Raw genomic sequence first — 19,682 nt, 5'->3', positions numbered from 1 at the left:
CCAAGAGCATCTCGGGTGCCAAAGGCGTGCGTTCAACACATCAGCCTGGATTTCAGGTGGTTCTTAGGCTGTTCAAAGACAGGCTCTTTGTCCAACCAGTTAGAGAAGCAAACATGAGGGCTGGACTCTGCTCTGAATTTTAAAATTCAAGGGATATCTTGACTCAGTGTTTGGGTTCCTCTAAATCTCACTGACTGATGTCCTGTCAGCCTGACAAACAACAAGGCCCAGACTTTACAGCCTCTGACTAATGCTAATTTCATCAAAGCATTTGGGGAAATCTGCTGGTGCAGCTTAAGGCTCAAATGTGGCATTTTGTGCCTTCAATCACCTGCTAACGCAGTCCTTGCATTCATTTACAGCTCTGGAACCTACCAGAAAAAGTTCAATATTCCAATGAGTTTTTGTTTGTTTGTTTTGGTTGCTTCGGTTTATTTTTAAATTCTTTTTTAAACTTTATAGCTAGATTTTGCAATCAGCCTTCTACACAAGTTTGCATTCAAACTAGAATTGATTTCCTAATTTTTAACACCTAAAGACATCAGAAGAAATATATTTCAGTATTTTGGAGGAGAATTAATCACTTCTGTTCACAGTCTCATAGATAATTCGGCCCTATTAAGTTCAGTTTCTGCATCTCTAGTGGATGTTCTTCAAAAGATTTAGGATTATAAATACAGCACAGGTACTTCAGCACCACCACAAGACAAATGACTGAAGAAGTGAATGGTTCTTCTGGCAGTATCAGTTTCTGAACCATTACTGCAACATCCCAGTGCACATGGAAGGGACTTCCCATTTCCAGGCCCAGACAGGCAACCATTTGTCCATTCTTAAAGAAAGTTCTTGTGAGAACAGACTAGAACAGGAAAACCTGAACCAAATCTAACCCAAACCCTTGACTCACATCCCCCTCAGGATGCCAATGTAACTGGAAAAACGCAGCTCCTAAGGAAGCTCCCAGACCCAGAGCAGGTGTGACTGTTCCTCTCACTTCTGTATGAATGCCATCATGTTTGCATTAGAAACCACTCATTTTAACAACACTTCCCTATCCATCAGGAACAGAAATGACCATTCTTTTTAATCTTTCATTTCTGGAGTCTTGCTCAGATGTACAAATAGAAGGAAATTCATTATTGGTCATCACATAAAGCCACAAATGTTTGTGGGTTTTTTTTTTATTTCCTCTTACAGTCCACAACACGGCTCCCAAACTTGGCAGGCAATTTTCTCAATATTGGTTTTTAAATAACCTGGGAGAAGAGAACACGAGGCTATTAACCTGGAATTGCTTTGGCTTTAACAGTGACCCTCTGCTTTCCCAATGTCCTCTCAGCTGGCACCTGCTCCTGGCAGGATGGTGCTGGGCCACCGGCCACAGAGAGCACCCCAGAGCAGTGTTGGGAGCCTGGAGGCAGCTTGTCCCCTTCCCTCTGGACAGCACACCCTGCTTAGCACAGGACAGGGCACCCACCCCGTGTTTAATTTACTACTGTTGAATTTTAAGCACATGTAAACCTGTGAGTAGGTTGGCAGAATTATTATGGAACTTTTTCCTGCACGATGATCAGCTCCCAAACAGAAGGGACTGAGGCTGTTGTCTCACAGAGCCTTGGTGACATTGCTCCAGGAGCACAGCTGGAAGAAATGTTGTCCTTATAAAGTTTCTGCTGGGGCTGATGACAGGAGCCTGCTCAGTTTGTTCATCTCCACTGCTGCCCTTCCCTACATCCACATGACTTCATACATTATTCCTCCTCTTTGTCTGGAATAACAATCTGTTCACCTCCATCTGCCAGGATTCTTCCCTTTCTTCTGGTACATTTTTCCATGAGGTGCATGTTCCAAGGAGTATATGGAAAAAGGAGTACCAGCACAGCCTCAGGCCCCTGGATGCCTGTCCCTATCCTTTCCAAAATTAGCTTGGAAAGAGAAGAAGGGGCAGAGAAGTTCATCCCCTGCATAAGCCCATTCACTGCAATGTCACCTGAGGTAGCTAAGAATGCTTATTTGATTGGATTCATGCCTACAAGCTAATCAAAGGAATACTTCAATTTCTCAGTGTTTTATCCTCATGAAGAATAACATTATTTTACAAGTTGAAAGTTTCTTTCTCATGTCAATCCAGAGTTATGGCTACAGCTGAGATTGGGAAAAAAGTTATAGTTAAAAGCCAGTAAAGTCTATCTTGTTCTTGTTTAATAAATCTAACCATTTCTTTAATGAGGAACAAAATTTGAATTATAGTCAAACAGACCTCCAAAAAGGTGCTGAACAGTAAAACTCCTAATAATACAGACTCACATTGACTCCAGCTAAATGCTTGCTAATTAACATGGTCATTAACATGCTAGAAGGCCTTTCAGAATCAACACACTGAGCCCACAGGACAACCTGCTTTTTGGAAGGGAGAGAAAACAGCTGAAAGTTCTGACTGGCAACTCCTGTCGTCTCCTCCCAGCCCAGGAGGGACTGTGGCTGCCCTTGGACACGTCCACCACTGGGGGATTTAGCACAGGGCCCATTCACATTTGCAAGGACAAACTCCTACTGTTCTGACACCAAAGATCTTTGACTCCTCAGACCTTCACCCCAAACACACAGGGCAGGATGATTTGGGCTTTTGAAGGAGCACTGAAAACCCTTCCCTCTTCTCCTGTTCATTCCCCTTCACGTCCCGCAGCCAAATATGGCAAAGAAAGGCCATGGTGGCACAGAGCAAATACCATGTTTTTTCACAGTGTTCTTATTAGATACAGGAATTTCCCGACGTGCTTTTTTGAACAGCAACTGTATAAAATAAATGCCCTTCTTGCTTTTATGGTTGCACACGCAAAAACCTTACAGTTCCTGTAACACACACTGTGGGAGACTCCAACTCCCACCTTTATTCCTCTCGTTTCCTTCACACAAGATGGCTCTTTGTACAGAGCTGCTTGGACACCAAATGACAGGAAGGCAATGAAGCAACTCGGGGCAAGCAAACACCAACGTCATTCCCTTGCACTGCAGTCTGAGAGTCAAGACAATCCCCCAGAGATCATAAAACAGCACAACCATGTGTTGGAGACCTGCTGTGGTGACAGCTCCCTCCCTCCATTTCTGTCTCCCCTTCCATGCAATGGTTATAATCTAGTTTAAAGCATTACAGAACACAATTTTTTCTAAATAGAAATGAAAGATATTTTCATTAGATACCAAGGATGCTCAATAAAACCAACAGTTCTAAATGATCAGCACACATAGGCTGGAGCACAGACCACTGAATTTTGCCCCAGAATACACAAAATTTGCTTGTCATCAAAATGATTATATATCATCATTTGTACATGTTGCAGTATAAAGGCAAACTGAGAGTTCTTGTTTTGAATAATACTCCCCTTTGTGTAATCCCAACTCGAGTGCCCACAGCTGGATTTTTCAATAGAATCATTAGACACACTCTCACTGACCTCTCCACCATCAAAAGGGCCTGAAAATAATTATCATCTCTTGGGAGAATGAAACCAGTGCAGTCACAGAATACTAACCAAGGAACAGCTGTTATTTTGTCCCATCCTGGAACACAATGCTCATTAACATTAGAGATAATTAGAAATAATTATTATGAAGTTTTTTTGGTTTCATCAGAACGCAATAATAGCCTACACAAACAGGCAAGAGGGGATCCTTTTGCATCCTTGCACACTTTGTAGAGATCCTCATTCTGGCTTAGCTGTAACAAGGGTGAATTTAATTAAGACTGTTCATATGTAGATGCTTATAATTAAAAACATTTCTTTCCCTTTTGATTAAGCTTATTACAAACCCCTCTCTGATGAAGGGTGATGTACAATAATTAACAGGACCCAAGATGCACTTGTATCAGTTGTGCTCACTGGGCACTTTCAAAATCTGTAGAAAAAACCCACAGTCCAAAAGCAGAAATTAAGAGCAAAGAGATATGAAGCTGCTTGTGATAGAAGGAAAAGATCTTTGAGATTAAATCAGAACCATCTTTTCTGTATTCCCCACGCCACTGAATTAGGTCCCAGAATTTCTCAAGGAACTGCAACTCCCATTACAAACCAGAACACATTTATAATCTCCCCCAGCAGCACCCAGAGTGACCCCAGAGCTGAGGAGTGTCAGTGGTACAGGTTGGGTTTGCAGTTGATGAAAGAGGAAAAGTAGCAAAGCACAAAGACTGAACTGCCCAGAGCCAGCGTGAGGGATTTACAGCAAGGCAAACCCTGGGACTCAAAACAAAGGTTCAGGGACATATGTTCCATTCAGGGCAGCAGCTGAAAAAACCCTTTCACTGATCCCACTGGGGTGACATTGTTGTTCAGCTTTTTTTAGAACAGCAACAATCCAGCTTTTTATGTTTTAAGATGTAAAAAGAGATTTTTATCTTAAAAAAGAGACTCTTTGCAAAAGGCTTTAGCATATATGTCACAAGAACACTGGCAGATATATTTAAGTTTTCATCTCAAAACACACTCGTGCATGGAAGAACTGGTGTATTTAACTGTTTAACATACATTTTCAGTGCTCAGCACACATTAGTTTTAGAGAACATGAAGATTTTCTACATATGTGTGTCCTTAAGAGTTAGTTTGTAAAAAACCTCCTCGCTTACATTTTCCTCTTTTCAATGATCAGCATCAACTCTCTTAAACAGGAGTTAAAATACAGAATATAGAAGTCAGAGCCCACATCTTGTTTTCCACAGCAATGTGCTGAGGTAGGTACAAGACGCCACATGTGTAAGCAGTAAAAGAGGAAAATACTGCACAAGATGGTTCTATAAATAAAATTTCAACCTCCTTGTTAAAGAAAGCAATACCCAGGGATTAAATATCCCTTCACACCACATGATAAGCACTATATGAAATTCCATCCCCTGCTGAGAGTTACAGAATCCCCAAATCCCAGAACCCAAATTAAAATGGAGTCTCACACAAACAGAACTGTTCTCCCAGGTGATAACAGCTATTTACAGCTGATCCATGTATATCTGGAAGGCTGCAACCTGTTTGCCAAGTTTACTTTCCTTATTTCAACTTCCTATGGACAGTCCCACATTCATTTTGATTTTAAAGCATTTCCACTTAACCACTCATCCCTTCACCACAACACAAAAGGTTAAGAAAACTTGAGGGCAGGTTTCAATATTCTTTCTTTATTCTGTTTGAGTTTTAGTTGAATGGTTGAATTTACTCAGCCTGTGTGTGGATGGTGCTGCTGAACATGGAGCAGATTCACTCAAATCAGGACCCTCAGACACACTATTAAAATAACTGCAAAAGCTACAGATGCCAATTGCAGCTACTTTAATTTAATTTAAGCAGATCTTTCACCAGGTTCAGGAATGCAAACAGCAGGTACAGCCATTCCAAGCTCCTGGACTGGGAGGGAGCTGGGAGAGGACAAGTCCACGGCACGTCCTGCTCGGTTTGTTCCTATTTTTTGAGTGAACCACCTGTGTGGTTTCCATCCAAACCCCGGCACTGCCACCACAAACAGGACGTGGCTGAGCTCTGAGCCCTGTGCAAACGTGACAGCTCAGGCAGGAGCTGCTACACAGCATCAGACCCAGGGAATATTTAACTCCTGCCCACTGGAATCCTTGAGAAACTGCTCAAATAAATAATGATAATAAGCAATTATTGTACTTTTAGGTTCTGATCAAGCATATATAAACCAACAAAAACGCAGCAGTATTTAGCCTCATCAATACTATATTGCTTAAAACTGCATTGCATATCCTACTATTAGTACTTCTGTATTTAAAGGACAGCTTACACTTTAATATGACAAAGCATTCAAACAAAATGGAAGAGAGACCCTTGACTCATCGTAGACAGAATTCCTGGCATCCTGCATTGCTTCTTGGATGCAAAGTGGGGGGTTTTCTCATTTTTTTTTCACTGCTAAACACAGTTCACTCACTTTATTACATTATATTTTTAACTACCCATATGCACAAACACAACCATCATCTAAACATTTCTAATATACAGATCATTCATCTGCCAAAAAAGGTAACACCCTAAAAATGGTTCGTGGAAAGAAACCTACCAAACAATAAACTGATCACTACTCCCACTTCTGGAATCCTCAACACAGATATCAGAGACGTGACGACAGATGAAGAAGGAAAAGGTACTCACAAATAACACCTTCTGCAAGCCATCCTTGGATGGGGGGTGGATTTGGGATTTATATTTTCTTTCACGCAACCTGAGGTAGAAAAGCTCTTTCTTAAGGGACAAAAAAAAAAAGGAAAAATAAAAGAATCACATTGACAGCTTTTGCAGGTTCATTGAGGATCAGCCACGGCGGAACATCACGGAGAAGTAACTGGTGATGTAACCAGCATCAAACACTGCATCAGATAAACCCAAAGGCTCTACAGGGTTATATTTTGCAAAGCCAAAAGGTTTTTCCCAGAGAGGAGGTTTAGCAAGCACAAACCAGCCACGCTGTTCTCACATTCCTGGTGGGCTCGCTTTCTGCTTCCCGAAAAAGTCCCAAAGCTGTATTTATTATTCAACTTCATCACCGAGAAAAAACAATATGCTTTCTCATTTGATATTTAGCCTGAAATATCAAAGCACCAAATGTTGCATTTTCGAATGCACCATCTCTGCCTGCTCACTGTAGTACAGTCCAAACCAAGAAAAGGCCATTGGTCCTTTTATCTCCATGGAAACAGCAGCATCTGTGAAGACGAACGTATTCCCTCTTCCCTGCAAAGTCAATTTATAGTCACATACTATGACATAAACTGATAAGACAGCAAAGCTAATCAGCAGCTAGGAGAAGCAGGGACCCAAGCACGAGATTAGGCTCCTGCTTGTTGTGTACACAGCATTTCTCATGTGAAAATTGCAAAATTAATAACCAAACCAAGCTGTTCCTGTGAGCTGATCCAGGCTGGGGATTTGTGAACTTCCCAGTTTAGCTAACAAAGAGTGGCTGAAAATTTTATGGAATTAGCTTCTAGTTTAAATCTCCAGTTATATCCTATTAAATGGGGAGAGATTTGAACAAAATTGCTCTTTGCAAAAAATTTACTGAAGAACAATTACTTAAATATTACATTTTCCCTGCAAAAGAGCTGTCATCTTGAATAGCAACAGCAGAGTGAGGAGTTTTACAACTCCACAAGCTACTGCCTCCCCATTTCTCCCCTTTTTAGCACCATCAGTGGTGCAAATGCTTCAGCATCATCCTGCTTGTGCACCGACAGCCCCAGTCTCCTGAGAGGTGACCACACAGACAGGCCAGATGAGTCACCTAAAAATGCTTTGATTTTATCCCTGTCCACAGCAGTTCTTTGTAAAAAAGAAAACAAACAAAAAAACCCCGAGAAAAACAACCAACCAAACCCCACACAGTACAAGAATGTGCTGTTTTCCTTCCCTTCCCTGCATCCTGCCCCGCTCCGATGCTCCGCGCCCCGGCCGTTCCCAGCCAGCCAAGCTTCCTCCCTTCCTTCATGAATCAATATAATGACCATCTGCTCACATTATTAAGTTAAATATATACCAGAACACACTGATGAGGGCAGCTCATTTGCCATGGTCAAGTGATCAGTTCAGAGCTGTTCCATGGCCAGTTGTAACACTTCCAGGCTGGGGGAGAGCAGGTGGGCAGCCACGTGCTCCTCACACAGCAGCACCTCTGCAGCTCCCCAGGCAAAGGGAAGCAGGGACTGTCCAAGATGCTGCAAAACGGCAACAAAAAATGGGTGAGGAAGGAGTTCTGATGATGGCCTTTGGTCCAAACAGATTTGCAAATGAATTAGGGTGACCTAATTGTGGCCTTCCAGGACCTGAAGGTTGCCCAGAGAAGCTGTGGCTGCCCCATCCCTGGAAGTGTCCCAGGCCAGGTTGGACAGGGCTTGGAGCACCCTGGGCTAGTGAGAGGTGTCCCTGCCCATGGCAGGGGGTGGGACTGGATGGGCTTTAAGGTCCCTTCCCACCCAAACCATTCCATCTAGCAGAGGTGCACTTTGGGTTACCCATTCAGCTTAACCATCCCCACAAAAGTCAAATTGATGAGAATTTGTAGAATTGTCACAGCAGCCACAGGCCCGGAGTCACGTGTTCATCACCTCCTCTGCCATGTGTCGGTGCTGTGGCAATGCAGTAGGAAACCACAACTGGGAAGGAGGCAAAGGCCCCACTATTCTCTGCTCCCCCACATAATTGGCCTGCAGTGCTTGGATGTGGCATCGACAGGTACTTCAGCAGGATTCATTTCAGAAACCCACATCTCAATGTACACTTGATGTGGTGCTGCCCCACACAGCAGAGGAGCCCCACAGAATCTGGCCTGATGTGGCAATTCCCAAGTATCTTGGTTGCTATAGGTCACAAAACTTTCACTGGGAGCTGTGACTCCAACTCCTGTGGGCTCATGGCAGGGATCAGGCACCTGAGCAAAATGTCCCCATGACACAATGAAGGCTGATTTGAAGCATCCACACCTTAAAACACAGATATGCAGCACTGCGAGGCATTGACATGATTACAGGGTATCTGTTAACTTTGTAAGTTGAATTATCTTTTCCCCAAATTAAGATAATTCAGAGAAATACAGATTTAGACAAGTGGGTTTTCTATTGAACAGCCTAAAGGTATCTTGCCTTCCAGAGAAGCTTTATTGTGATGTAAATTCTGCCTCATTTTTAGCAGATATCAAACACAGAGCACTGAAAAAGTACAATTTTCAAAGCTGCTTGTATGTTCTGAACTTGCACATCACAGCCCAAGCCCTTCCACAACCATCAATACATCACATAAATTACAAATTCCTACTAAGAAAATTACACCATTCCGTAAAAAGTCCCATAAAACAGCTTTCCAACCTACTGCAAGGTCAAGTAGCTCAATCACCACTGGTGTATGAGGAAGAGAATATACAGGCTTGTCAGCTTGGTCCCATTCTTCTGGTTTTAATTCCAGTTTCTGCAGGTGTCTGGCAGTGCAGGGCACAGGTTGAATGGAAAGTGAGGAATGAGTTACACAGGTATTCAGGAAGGTGCTCTCTGGCTGATAATCAGTCCAGATCCAGGAGGAGAGGATGACAGTCGTGAAGTTTTTACAGTGCATGTTCCTGTGTTTGGTACAAGCTTTCAGTTTGGTTCTAGTTCTTGTTTTGATGTGTCCAGATAACTGAGAAAACAACTAGCTGGCTCTAAACTCATCTGAGCTCCTGCACTTTTAGTCAAGATAACAGAGTAACTTGCATAATTTCTGCAAGTTAAACACTGGTTCAACCAATGTAACTTTAGTTCTTCATCTCCCTCAGCTCTCCCCTGAAACAAAAGGAGTTGGGCTGATGAGTAAGTGTGGGATGAAGTCTGCCCACGTTTGTATCTCAGTAGAATGAATTCAAATGTTTTACAATTGATTGAATACTACAAAGGGAAAAGTTAGTGACTGCACAGGCTATTTAGCCTTTGCTTTTAACTTAGAGAAAGGCTTTCCTTTCCCAGACAAATGCAGTAAGTAGGGCAGAGCTGGGGGCACGGGGCTGAGTCCTCCCAGCACTACAAAGTCAGCCCAGCAAGACACCTGTACAGTGTGTGACTTGATGGCACTGTGTGAAAAGACCCAGAGAGAAAATGCCCAAGTCATTATCCTGACAAATCTGCAACCTGAAAGTATTAAATACAAAGACTCTGATCCCACTGCATCGCCTGGGAAGAACTCCCAAGGGCTTCAGCAGGGACAGGCTGTCACAATAAATGTCCAGTTGTAGTCCTCCCAACATTAATAACCTGCCACATCAATGACCTGCACAGCCAGAGGACTGTCAGTTCCCAACACCCACTCTTCTCTGCTCAGATTCCCATTCTGTGTATTCCTGCAAGGAATAAACACATCACCTCAGGGATATCAAACACTCTGGTGTAGCAGAGCTTCTGTGGGATCAAACATTCTGCAGAATAATAATTTGGGCATTTTATGTCCGTGTCTTTTCACAAAATGGCATCAAGTGTCTTGCTGAGTTGACTTTGTACTGCTGGGGACACACACATGACACAAAGCTGCCCACCTTGCTGTTTGTATCAGCAACTTGTCACCTGAGGGATCAGACACATTATTTTTATAGGAAAAGTATCCACTGCTGGCTAAACCCCCCCCATATTCACTCTCCCACCTGAGACTGAACTATGCCTAGTGAAGGTGTCCCTGCCCATGGCAGGGGCTTGGAACTGGATGATCTTTAAGGAACCTTCCAACCTAAACCATTCCATGACTCCATGTGTGAAAGCCTGTGTCTGTGGAGCTTCCAGTCAGCTCCAGAGGGGCATTGCTGGGACCGGGATCCCACCCACATGTGAGGATGCCATGGATGAGACAGGCACCCATGGGAACAGCCAAACCCAGCCCTGGGCATGGAGGCTGAGGGACCACACCATGGATCAGTGATGGAGGAGGGGGGGGAGTGAAGGACAGGGGGTGTCAGCCCCCAGCCCCTTCCAGCACCCCCATCCAACACTTACCCAGGCACGGGGCTCTGGGAGGGGATCCCGGGCAGCCCCTCCTTGGCACAGCCCCCTCAGCCCCTGGGGGAGGCTGGGCCACCACAGCCATGGAGCTCTCTAGTGCTTATTTCACTGGGCACTTGTACTTTTAACACCCCAAATGTGTGCTCAAAGTGACAGGGGGGAACCCCTCGGCTGCCACAGAGATGCTGTGCTTGGGACACGAAGGGAAGGACACAGCTCCATGTTCTCCTTCCTGCAGGCACGTGTGCCCCTCCAGGAAACATCAACTGACTGATGCTGCAGGGCTAAAATATTAAAGCTCAAAACAAAAATAAACAGTAAAAGAACTGCCAAAACCATCTTGGGTCAGAGTATTTTCATTTTCAATCACATTCTAAAATCCTTTTCATGAATGTAGTAACTCTGTTTGAAGCCTCTGAATAATTTTTCCTACTATTTATTTTAGCAAGATGCCCCAAAGCTTTCACTGGAAGATGCTTCTAATTTTCAGCTTGGTTGTTACTGATGAGTTGATGCACATTCGAATTCCCTTTGCAATACTAATTTTATCCCTGTATATTCTGAGCTTTATATAGATGCTGAATGCATTTATCTATTGTGTCTTACTTTCCATTTACCCTTAATATAATTAGAAGTAGTTATTAAATCTACTTCTTAACCAAAAGGAAGCCTCAGTTAAACATCATTTCAGTAGCTGCTGAATAAATTTTACTATATCTCATAATAAAAAACCCTCAAGTATTAAGCAATACTGGCAGCAGAGTAGAGTTGTGGAAAATCTGCATGTTATCACTCACGATAAATCTTTTTTCTACTCGTACCCTGATTTTACTATTGAAATTATCTTTTGTTTTCCACTAAACAATTTATGGCCCAAGTAATAAACTGCTTCCTTTTAAGCTGTACTTAAGAACTCTGCTAAAACAAGGCTCTAAATAACTATTTTTATCTCCTCCCACTATGCAAAACAACTGCTTTTAAAAGGAAGCCTTCAAAAATAAAATCTGTCCCACCCAAATTAAAATAATTTTGCAGCCTTCAGTCAGTCCTAACACAGACTTCAACTGAAAATGTTAAAATGCTTTGTATTAAATTGATCACCTTAACAAAATTCTCTTTTAAGACTTCATGTGACTGCAGACACGTGATAAGCAGCTCTCAAGACCTTTATTCTCTGGCCTCTCTTTGGAATCTCTGGTTTGGGCCACTTTTATCCTGTTCCTTTTTCACCCAAGCTATTAAAGTTTCTTGCACCACATTTGACTCTGGAAAAAGGATCATGTCTTTGAAGTAACCCAAATTCTCAGTTAATAAATTGGTGCATTTTAAGTATTAAAACCTCAAGTTCTTTAGGCCCTCAGTACGCCCACAAGGGATTACAAACATTTTATCTGTCACTCCCTGCACTGTTTTTCCCTGCTTAGCTTATCCAAGGATTTTGTTTGTTTGCTCATAAAGCAAAGCAGAAGTTTGTGAATGTGCTCAGCCCCCTGATTTTCCCTGTGCAGACACACCTTTGGTCCATTTGCACTGCAGTTGTGAGATTCCATCCCTTCCACTGTGGATAACACAGTTCAGTGTCCCAGGCCAGGCTGGACGGGGCTTGGAGCACCCTGGAATAGTGGAAGGTGTCCCTGCCCATGGCAGGGTGGCAATGGATGAGCTTTAAGGTCCTTTCCAACCCAAAGCACTCTGGGCTTCTCTGAAGTGTGGGAGAACTGGTGTCCCACGGTGGGAGGGGAGTCGGGAATGTTGTCCCCTCAGATCCGACCCTGGCAGAGCAGAAACACCCAAGGCACAGACCTTACCAAGGTGAGAAGGCTTAACTTACTCATTCCATAAGCTCCAGTCTGGCACCTGGAATTCCAGCTCAAGGTGACACAGAAAAGTATCTGCTGAAGAGCAAGAGGAGTCACAGGAACTCCAAAATACTAATTAGCCAGAAAACATTCTGAAAAGGAGCAGTCAGCAGCCTCTGGGCTGCTTCTGCCCACTCCTAACAGACATAGCCATGCTGGAACTACAAAGCAGAAGATGTATTAAAAACTACAGAAGCCTAAAACACCTCGATGACGACCTGTGCCACTGAAATAACTCTGTGTCTACATGTTTGTCACCAGAACATTTCACTTTTGGTGGAATCTCTAGAAATGCCATTATGGTGCTGTTTGCAACAGATCCAATCCATTTGAGAATTGGTTTCCAGGTTTTTATAAAACCCTGTGTTGGCACAAATTGGTGCTGAAGGGATTCAGACATGGATGTGTTGGTCTCAAATCTGTGACCAGGATTGCTTTTCTACCCAAATTAGAGATGTATGTACTGTAGGTACAACTCTCCTGAGTCTTCAGATGAGATATCCTCAGTCAGCTAATTCAGGTACCATCCCTATTTTAAATATGAATTATCCTCTTCTATCAGCTGAAGTGTTTTCAAATACGTACCATGAAACAAATTCACCCCCAGGACCTCCCACTGCAGCACAGCCCTCCCAGTGATGCCCATTTCAGCCACTAAGTAGCACTGTGGTTTGGGTTCTTCAGCTGGTTTTGGTATCTAAACTTTAACACATCTTTGAACATCATTACCCATTTAATTACCAGGAGCTCCATGGGCTCTGACAGAAAAAAACAAAACTTTAGAGTACTGATTTTTAACAGCCAGGGAATACCCCATGGTAAGTTATAATGGCCAGTCTTCGCGAGCGAAGATTTGGGAAAGGTCATTAACCCTTCGAGCCTGCACAGTGGATTTTTTAGGTGAGACACAGCGTGCGCTGAACTGAGCCCACCCTTTAATCCTGAGGTTCATCTGCCGGGGCCAAGCAAACTTGGACAGTGGCAGTGAGGTCCCCAGGACGTAGGTTTGTTTAGAGTGACCTTCTCTTAGATGGATTGCCTTACAGGGCTAACGAGCTCCATCTGCCCGGGGGGCCGGGAATCAAACCCAGGTCGCAGCGGTGAGAGTCCTGCACCCTAACCACTAGACCACCAGAGGCCCCATGGTAAGTATTTATGTGACAAATCAGTAATGAAAAATTATCCTGCAAAATTAAACCACTAAAAAGCCATTAAGGAGCATTTTGTACCATCCTGCAGATTTGATTACTCCCAGGACACAGAATGTGAGGTTAATGTTGGGTTTACTCAGTTTTATATGCAAAATTATTTGAACAGCCCAGAACTACTCCAGAGCCTTTGGGCCACGGAACAGAACTCAGAGAGCACAGGAGCTGGCTGAGAATTTCAGTGCTGAAGAAATTCAGGGAAGAATTAGAATGGCTTGGTGACATTTTTTTAAATTCAGATTACATAATCCCACAATTTCAGCCACATGGCACTAGTTCTCTTCTGCTTCCCCATCCACCTTTTTGTGTTATGGATGTATTTTTGAAACACATGGCAGGAACTGCACCAACTCAGGGCTTAACTGATTTTTTCAGCAGGAACAAATTCTCTTCTAAAAATCAGACTTAAGACTCAACTTGATTGCCCATAATGAGAATTATTACCCCAAGTGAGAATTCTCAGGGCGAGAAGGAACTTGGAGACACAACAGACATTCCCAGTCCTTCCACAGCTGTGTCCCAGCTAAAATTATTGCTTTAAAACTGAAGCAAAGCATTTCTCGGGCAATTTCTGCAGAACTGCCAACGTCAAGATTTTACTTGGAATTAAATTTCCGATTTTGTCTTCTGTCTTCATCATCAAGAAAACATCAGAGCCTGCAAAATGCTGGAATAATTCTCTATAACCATGGAAATACCCAGACCCTTCACTGGACTTAACTGTTCTAAACAGTTTACAACTATACTTAAAAAATATACAGTATATTACAAAATATATTTGTTTTGTCCAGTATATTTGATTCCCTGCCTATGGCAGGGGGTTGGAATGAGATGAGCTTTAAGGTCCAGACTAGTCTGTGCTTCTATGAATATGACAAGAATGAAGAACAAATATAGAAGAAAGTCTGTAAAGCTGCAGGTTTGAGCATGACTGAGCAACAAAACAGTGAGGAAAAATCCAGGACTGAACTATTTCAGACCCATAAAATCTAAGCAGAATATAATTAATTTCTGTTATCTTCTGGTCTCGAAGTAAAGCCATATCTGCCCCCAGAAGATGTTTTACAAACATTAGCAAACTAATGGGCAGAGTAATCATTAATCATTTGAGAAGAGATAAGAGGGAGAAGTGCCTGTCTACAGCTCAGGATACCACAGATACTTCAGATGGTTTTATTCTTTTACATATATTTCTGATCTAACCCAGAATTACAAAGTCATTTACCCAACAATTAACTCATCCAGGGCATCTTTGCAGAAAAGTATTCAACTGGGATACAAATAAATAAAGTTCTGAAGTGTTTCCTACATCCTTTGTGCATATTAATCATGCATTTTATTCCTAGCTTTAAACTCCTGACTGCAGCTGCTGTTCAATGGATCTTATATAACACACTGACATTAACATTATTTATTTCCATTTTTCTACATAAAAAGAAGCTGGGATTTCATTATTATTTCTTAGCATTCTTTAACTGTGAAGGAATTTTCAATATATTGTCCTTAATTGTTTTAATAAAAAAACAGCTTAAGTATTTTAATTATTTTGGCAACAGGACCCATGGCAGATTCCACAATAAGGGTCTCAAACTTAATTTTAGTAACAAGACCAGTTAGAATATTTGCCCCAGAATTACTAGCTAGATGTTCAGCAGATCAATTATATTAATTAAACAGGCAAGACTGAAGATAACTGAAGTCAATAAATATGTCAATATGTTAATACAGACAACAATGCCACGTCTCTCCCCAGGGTAAACATAAACAAGCCCTTGTCGGATATTCCATGGATGCACTGCTGGCTGGAGCAGAGTTATCACAGTTACAACAGCAAGCACAGAATTTAAATGCCCTACAAGCTTAGAGGAGAACCCGAGGAGCTGATAAGGAAATCCCAGCTGAGCTCCTGGGTCAGGGGTGGGATGAGCTCCTGGTGCTCTGGAGTGATCCGGGCCAGGCTCTGACACCTGGCTCCTGTGCCCCAAGGACACACTGTCCACGACATGTCCAAGTCATGCATTGCATATTTTTGTTTTTAAATCGTATTTAAAACTCGGAGGAAGGTCAGCAAAGGGATGTTTTTAAACATTCAGCAGTTCTGAGAAGGTGGAAATGGCACCAGTTTGATGCCCTTTGCTGATGTTGGGTCAGCAACTCAGGAATTTCCAATAAGAACATTTCAGTGAAATGATCACAGAATCCCAGGGTGGTTTGGGTGGGAAGGGACCTTAAAGCTCATCCAGTGCCACCCCCTGCTATGGGCAGGGACACCTTCCACTAGCCCAGGTCCAGCCTGGCCTGGGACACTTCCAGGGCTGGGGCAGCCACAGCTGCTCTGGGCAATCATGGTCGATGGTGAAGAAACGGAGGAAGAGAACAGTTCACAGCAAGCCTGTACTTGAAATTATAACTTCCAGAAGGAGAGCAGTGGGATATCCAGAGGGGATTTCTGGGGAGAAAAGCCCTGTCGATCCATACACAGCTGGCACATGGAACCTGTGGCATGGGCAATAAAACCTCTACAGCAACTGCAGCTGAGTAGCACCCACAGTATTGTCTTCCTGTGTTATCTGCAGAAAAAGCAAGGGGGGACAGACATTTCAGAAGCTTCACAGCTGAATCTGCAGGATTATGGCAAATTTAAGACAGGAACTTTGTGACAGCTGGAAGTTTAAAACAACCCACATGTACAGCCCAAAACACTCAAAAGCACCAATATTCAATGTATGTTCTTGCTCCCTGTGTTCTCCTGCAGCCAGAGTGCCTTGAGATGAGTCAACATTACCACAAGAATCCAAACAACATGTGCCTCAGCACGTGCTGCTCAGGAGCTTCAAAACAAACCCACAGGCCTGGTTTGAAACATCAATCAAAACACCTTCCTCCAACAGGCAGCCCCACATCCCACAACACCCAACAAGCAGCACGTCCTCCTTTCCCTCCCCACTCAGCAATCGCTTTTCTGTTCCATATGTACCTGCACTTTGCACAGCAGAGAACCCATTCAGTGCTTCTAAAGGCAGTGGGGAGACAACAAAAGCCAGTGCTTAATGCAGGAGCTCAAGTTGAAAGGCCATCAGGTCCCAGAAGTTTCTTTCCACAAGCATTTCACTAGTGCACACTAATATACTTTTTATTTATTTATTTAAATTCACTAACACCCTTTTGGCCCCAGATTGGGTCACATTACACAGAACTGTGAACAGTGGTAACTGCTTCAGTATTCTGATTTTTCCCACTTGGAAGAGGATTCCTTTTGCCACCTTTCTTGCTTTTCCACAGCTTTTATTCATTTTCATAATGCAAGTTATGATCTGGACAAAGCCACCAGCACTGCCTGAAACACGACTCATTTTTCCACCACAACTCTTCAGCTTATAATAAACTTAGTTCTAAAACAAACATGTAGATGAGTGTGCTGGTTCTCTGGAGCTTCTAATATCGAATCATTATGTAGGAAGACCTCCAAGATCAAGTCCAACTTTTCCTCAAGTGCCCCCATGGCCACTAAACCATATCACAAAGTGCCACAGGGACTCATTTTGAACATTCCAGGGATGGTGACTCCACCCCTGCCCTGGGCAGCCTGTCCAGTGCTTAACCACTCCTTCAGTGAAGAGATGTTTCCAAATATCCAACCTTAACTCCCACCGGTGCAACTCGAAGCCGTTTCCTCTTCTCCTGTCACTTGTTCCCTGGCACAAGAGACCGACCCCCATCTGGCCACAACCTCCTTTCAGGGAGCTGTAGAGAGCAGTAAATCTCCTTTTCTCCAGATTAAACAATCCCAGAATCTGCCTGACTCGACAGGCAGAGTATTTAGTTTAATGAATTGAGAGTAAATAAAAAATCAGGTCTCCGTCCTCTCAAGATCCTTCTGCAAAAGCCTGAACAAACCGAACCCTGGAGCGCACGCAGCCCAGAGCACGGAGAACAACTGACTCCAGTTTGCACACACAAGAGTCTTTGCTCACAAGGGCTACAGAATATGCACTTGTAGACACAAAAAAACCCTCGAGTACCACTTGCCAGCTCTTTTTGCTGGCAGCAGCGCCGGGGCCTTGGCCAGGTTCCTCAATGCAGCAGCGGTGTGGGGCCGGGGAAACAGCTGCTCGTGGCAGTGAACAGCAGCTCCCAGCCAGCTCCTCCTCCTGCAGCCTCTGGAATCCAGCCACCTTCTGAGCACGGAGAGCAGCCACACTGGGGACTCATGACCTTGGGAATACATGGCATTGGAGCTGGGCTCTGCCAGAAGAATCTTAAAAACCTCAACGCGTTGGTTTTTTTAAGACCTAATCTATTGCACCTCTTTGGTTATAGATATTAAAAGCAGGTATTTAAGCAATTTAAATGACCTTTCAGACCAACCCAAACAAATCAGACATGTCCTAGCAAGTGGCAGTTGTTAAATCCACAGAAATGGAACAGCTTCAGCAGACTTCATGTTTCAAGTTGAAATTTGATAGACTGAGCAGTTCAACCAACGGCAACATCTTTGAAAGTTTGCAGGTACAGGGTCGAGCTGTGGAACATTTTGTTATCACTATTTTATATGCAAGAAATGGCTTGAAACAATTGCAGAAATTCTGATACTACCACTCAGAAGCAACCCTGGATGTTTATCCCACTGCAATTCTCTTCCACAAACAGCAGCCACCAGCTTGTTTGTATCAGTACAAGTAACATAAGAGCAAGATGCTGCACTCCTTGTAGTTGCTGCTTAGCTAGACCAGATTAAAAAGAGTCATAAAATCACAGAATGGATTGGGTTGGAAGGGACATTAAAGATCACTTAGTTCAAACTCCCAGGGATGCCATCCACTAAATCAGCTTGCTTAAGGCCCTGTCCAACACTTCCAGATACCAAAAGAATGTCCAAAAAATTGGTTTTTTCTCCCTGTTTTATTTTCATGACAGGTAAAATGTCAGTCACACTAAGCTACAGCAGTGAAGCCATATGTTCTCCTCTGTATTTCACTGTATTTCAAAGAAAGGTGCATTTACAGCACTAGTTTAACATTTCTAAAGCAAAGCTTTAGTGAGTCTGCAGGTAGGTGATGTGATGGAATCCTCTCCAGTGATTTTCACTTGCTGAGGATATTTCTGGCAGACATGTTAAAGGGAAGTGTTTATGCTGGTGTTTTAGCCTGGGGATTAAGGTGACTAGATGAATTCACACTTCGATGTGGCTCCCAGAGCAGTCTGGCAGAGAGGGAAGCAGCACTGCAATACAGTTTTCTTGGCACAGACACAACTACAGGAACCAGAGAGCAGGTTTCTCTTCAGTGCTGCCTGTGTTCACTGCAGCAAGAATGATAAACACAAACCCAAAACCCTACAACCAACTGGTTCTTCAGTTTTCAAAGATACTGGGAGTTATGACTACACAGGCATGATTAATAGGGCATAATTAATAACACAATTAGACTATATTACTGTGATGTTTATTCAGCTCATCATGAAATTCAAAACAAGAACACTTTCAAAGCACTTTTTGGATATAATATGCAATTCTACAGGAGTAGAACCCATAGAAATATTATAACGAATTCTAACCACACGCTTCTTGAAGAGAAGTTTGTCTAAAGCAATTAGTCTCTTTCCCATGCAAATAGCTGAAAATGGAACAGCAGATTATGAAATAATTTATTGTCTATTTGTGCAACTACAGAACACCCCTGAGAGAAACCACCCCATGGGCAGACACTGCAGGCTGAGGTTTTGAAAAGCCTCGCACAAAATATCGGCGTCCAACGTTATTTAATGCAAAAAAAATCCACAACAAAACAAAAAACCCCAAGGACTTTAAAAAACCCAACCCAAAAGTCATGAAAATACAACATTCTTCAACTTTGTTTCTGCTATCGGAATAGAGGTGACGACAGAACAGTGGCTCCTGAGGAGGTCCCAGGGGTGCACCACCAGCACACTTGGCAAGGTCTGTGTGGTCCCAACACACACTGGCACAGACACCAACACACAGTGCTACAGACACCAACACACAGTGCCACAGACACCAACACACACTGGCACAGACACCAACACACAGTGCTACAGACACCAACACACAGTGCCACAGACACCAACAGAGAGGGGCACCAG

At 43.2% G+C, this 19,682-nt stretch overlaps 1 protein-coding gene across 11 annotated transcripts in view; it reads right to left on the bottom strand.

The window, feature by feature from the left end:
- The window catches only part of IQSEC1 (IQ motif and Sec7 domain 1), a 337,734-nt gene that overhangs the window by 179,317 nt on the left and 138,735 nt on the right, over nucleotides 1-19,682 (bottom strand). For 6 of the 11 annotated variants that reach the window (XM_017834883.1, XM_017834892.1, XM_017834884.1 and 3 more), the window contains exon 4: nucleotides 6,159-6,248. The exons of the other annotated variants lie outside the window; for them this stretch is intronic. In XM_017834883.1, coding sequence (XP_017690372.1) covers nucleotides 6,159-6,248 — 90 coding nt within the window. The remainder of the gene's footprint in view (nucleotides 1-6,158; nucleotides 6,249-19,682) is intronic. 11 annotated transcript variants of the gene reach the window in all.

This window comes from Lepidothrix coronata, unplaced genomic scaffold (genome assembly GCF_001604755.1).
Source record: "Lepidothrix coronata isolate B3197 unplaced genomic scaffold, Lepidothrix_coronata-1.0 Scaffold244, whole genome shotgun sequence".
In the NCBI taxonomy this organism is placed as follows: domain Eukaryota; kingdom Metazoa; phylum Chordata; class Aves; order Passeriformes; family Pipridae; genus Lepidothrix; species Lepidothrix coronata.
The sequence above is the reverse complement of the archived record's forward strand: the minus strand, read 5'-3'. Positions and strand labels throughout refer to the sequence as shown.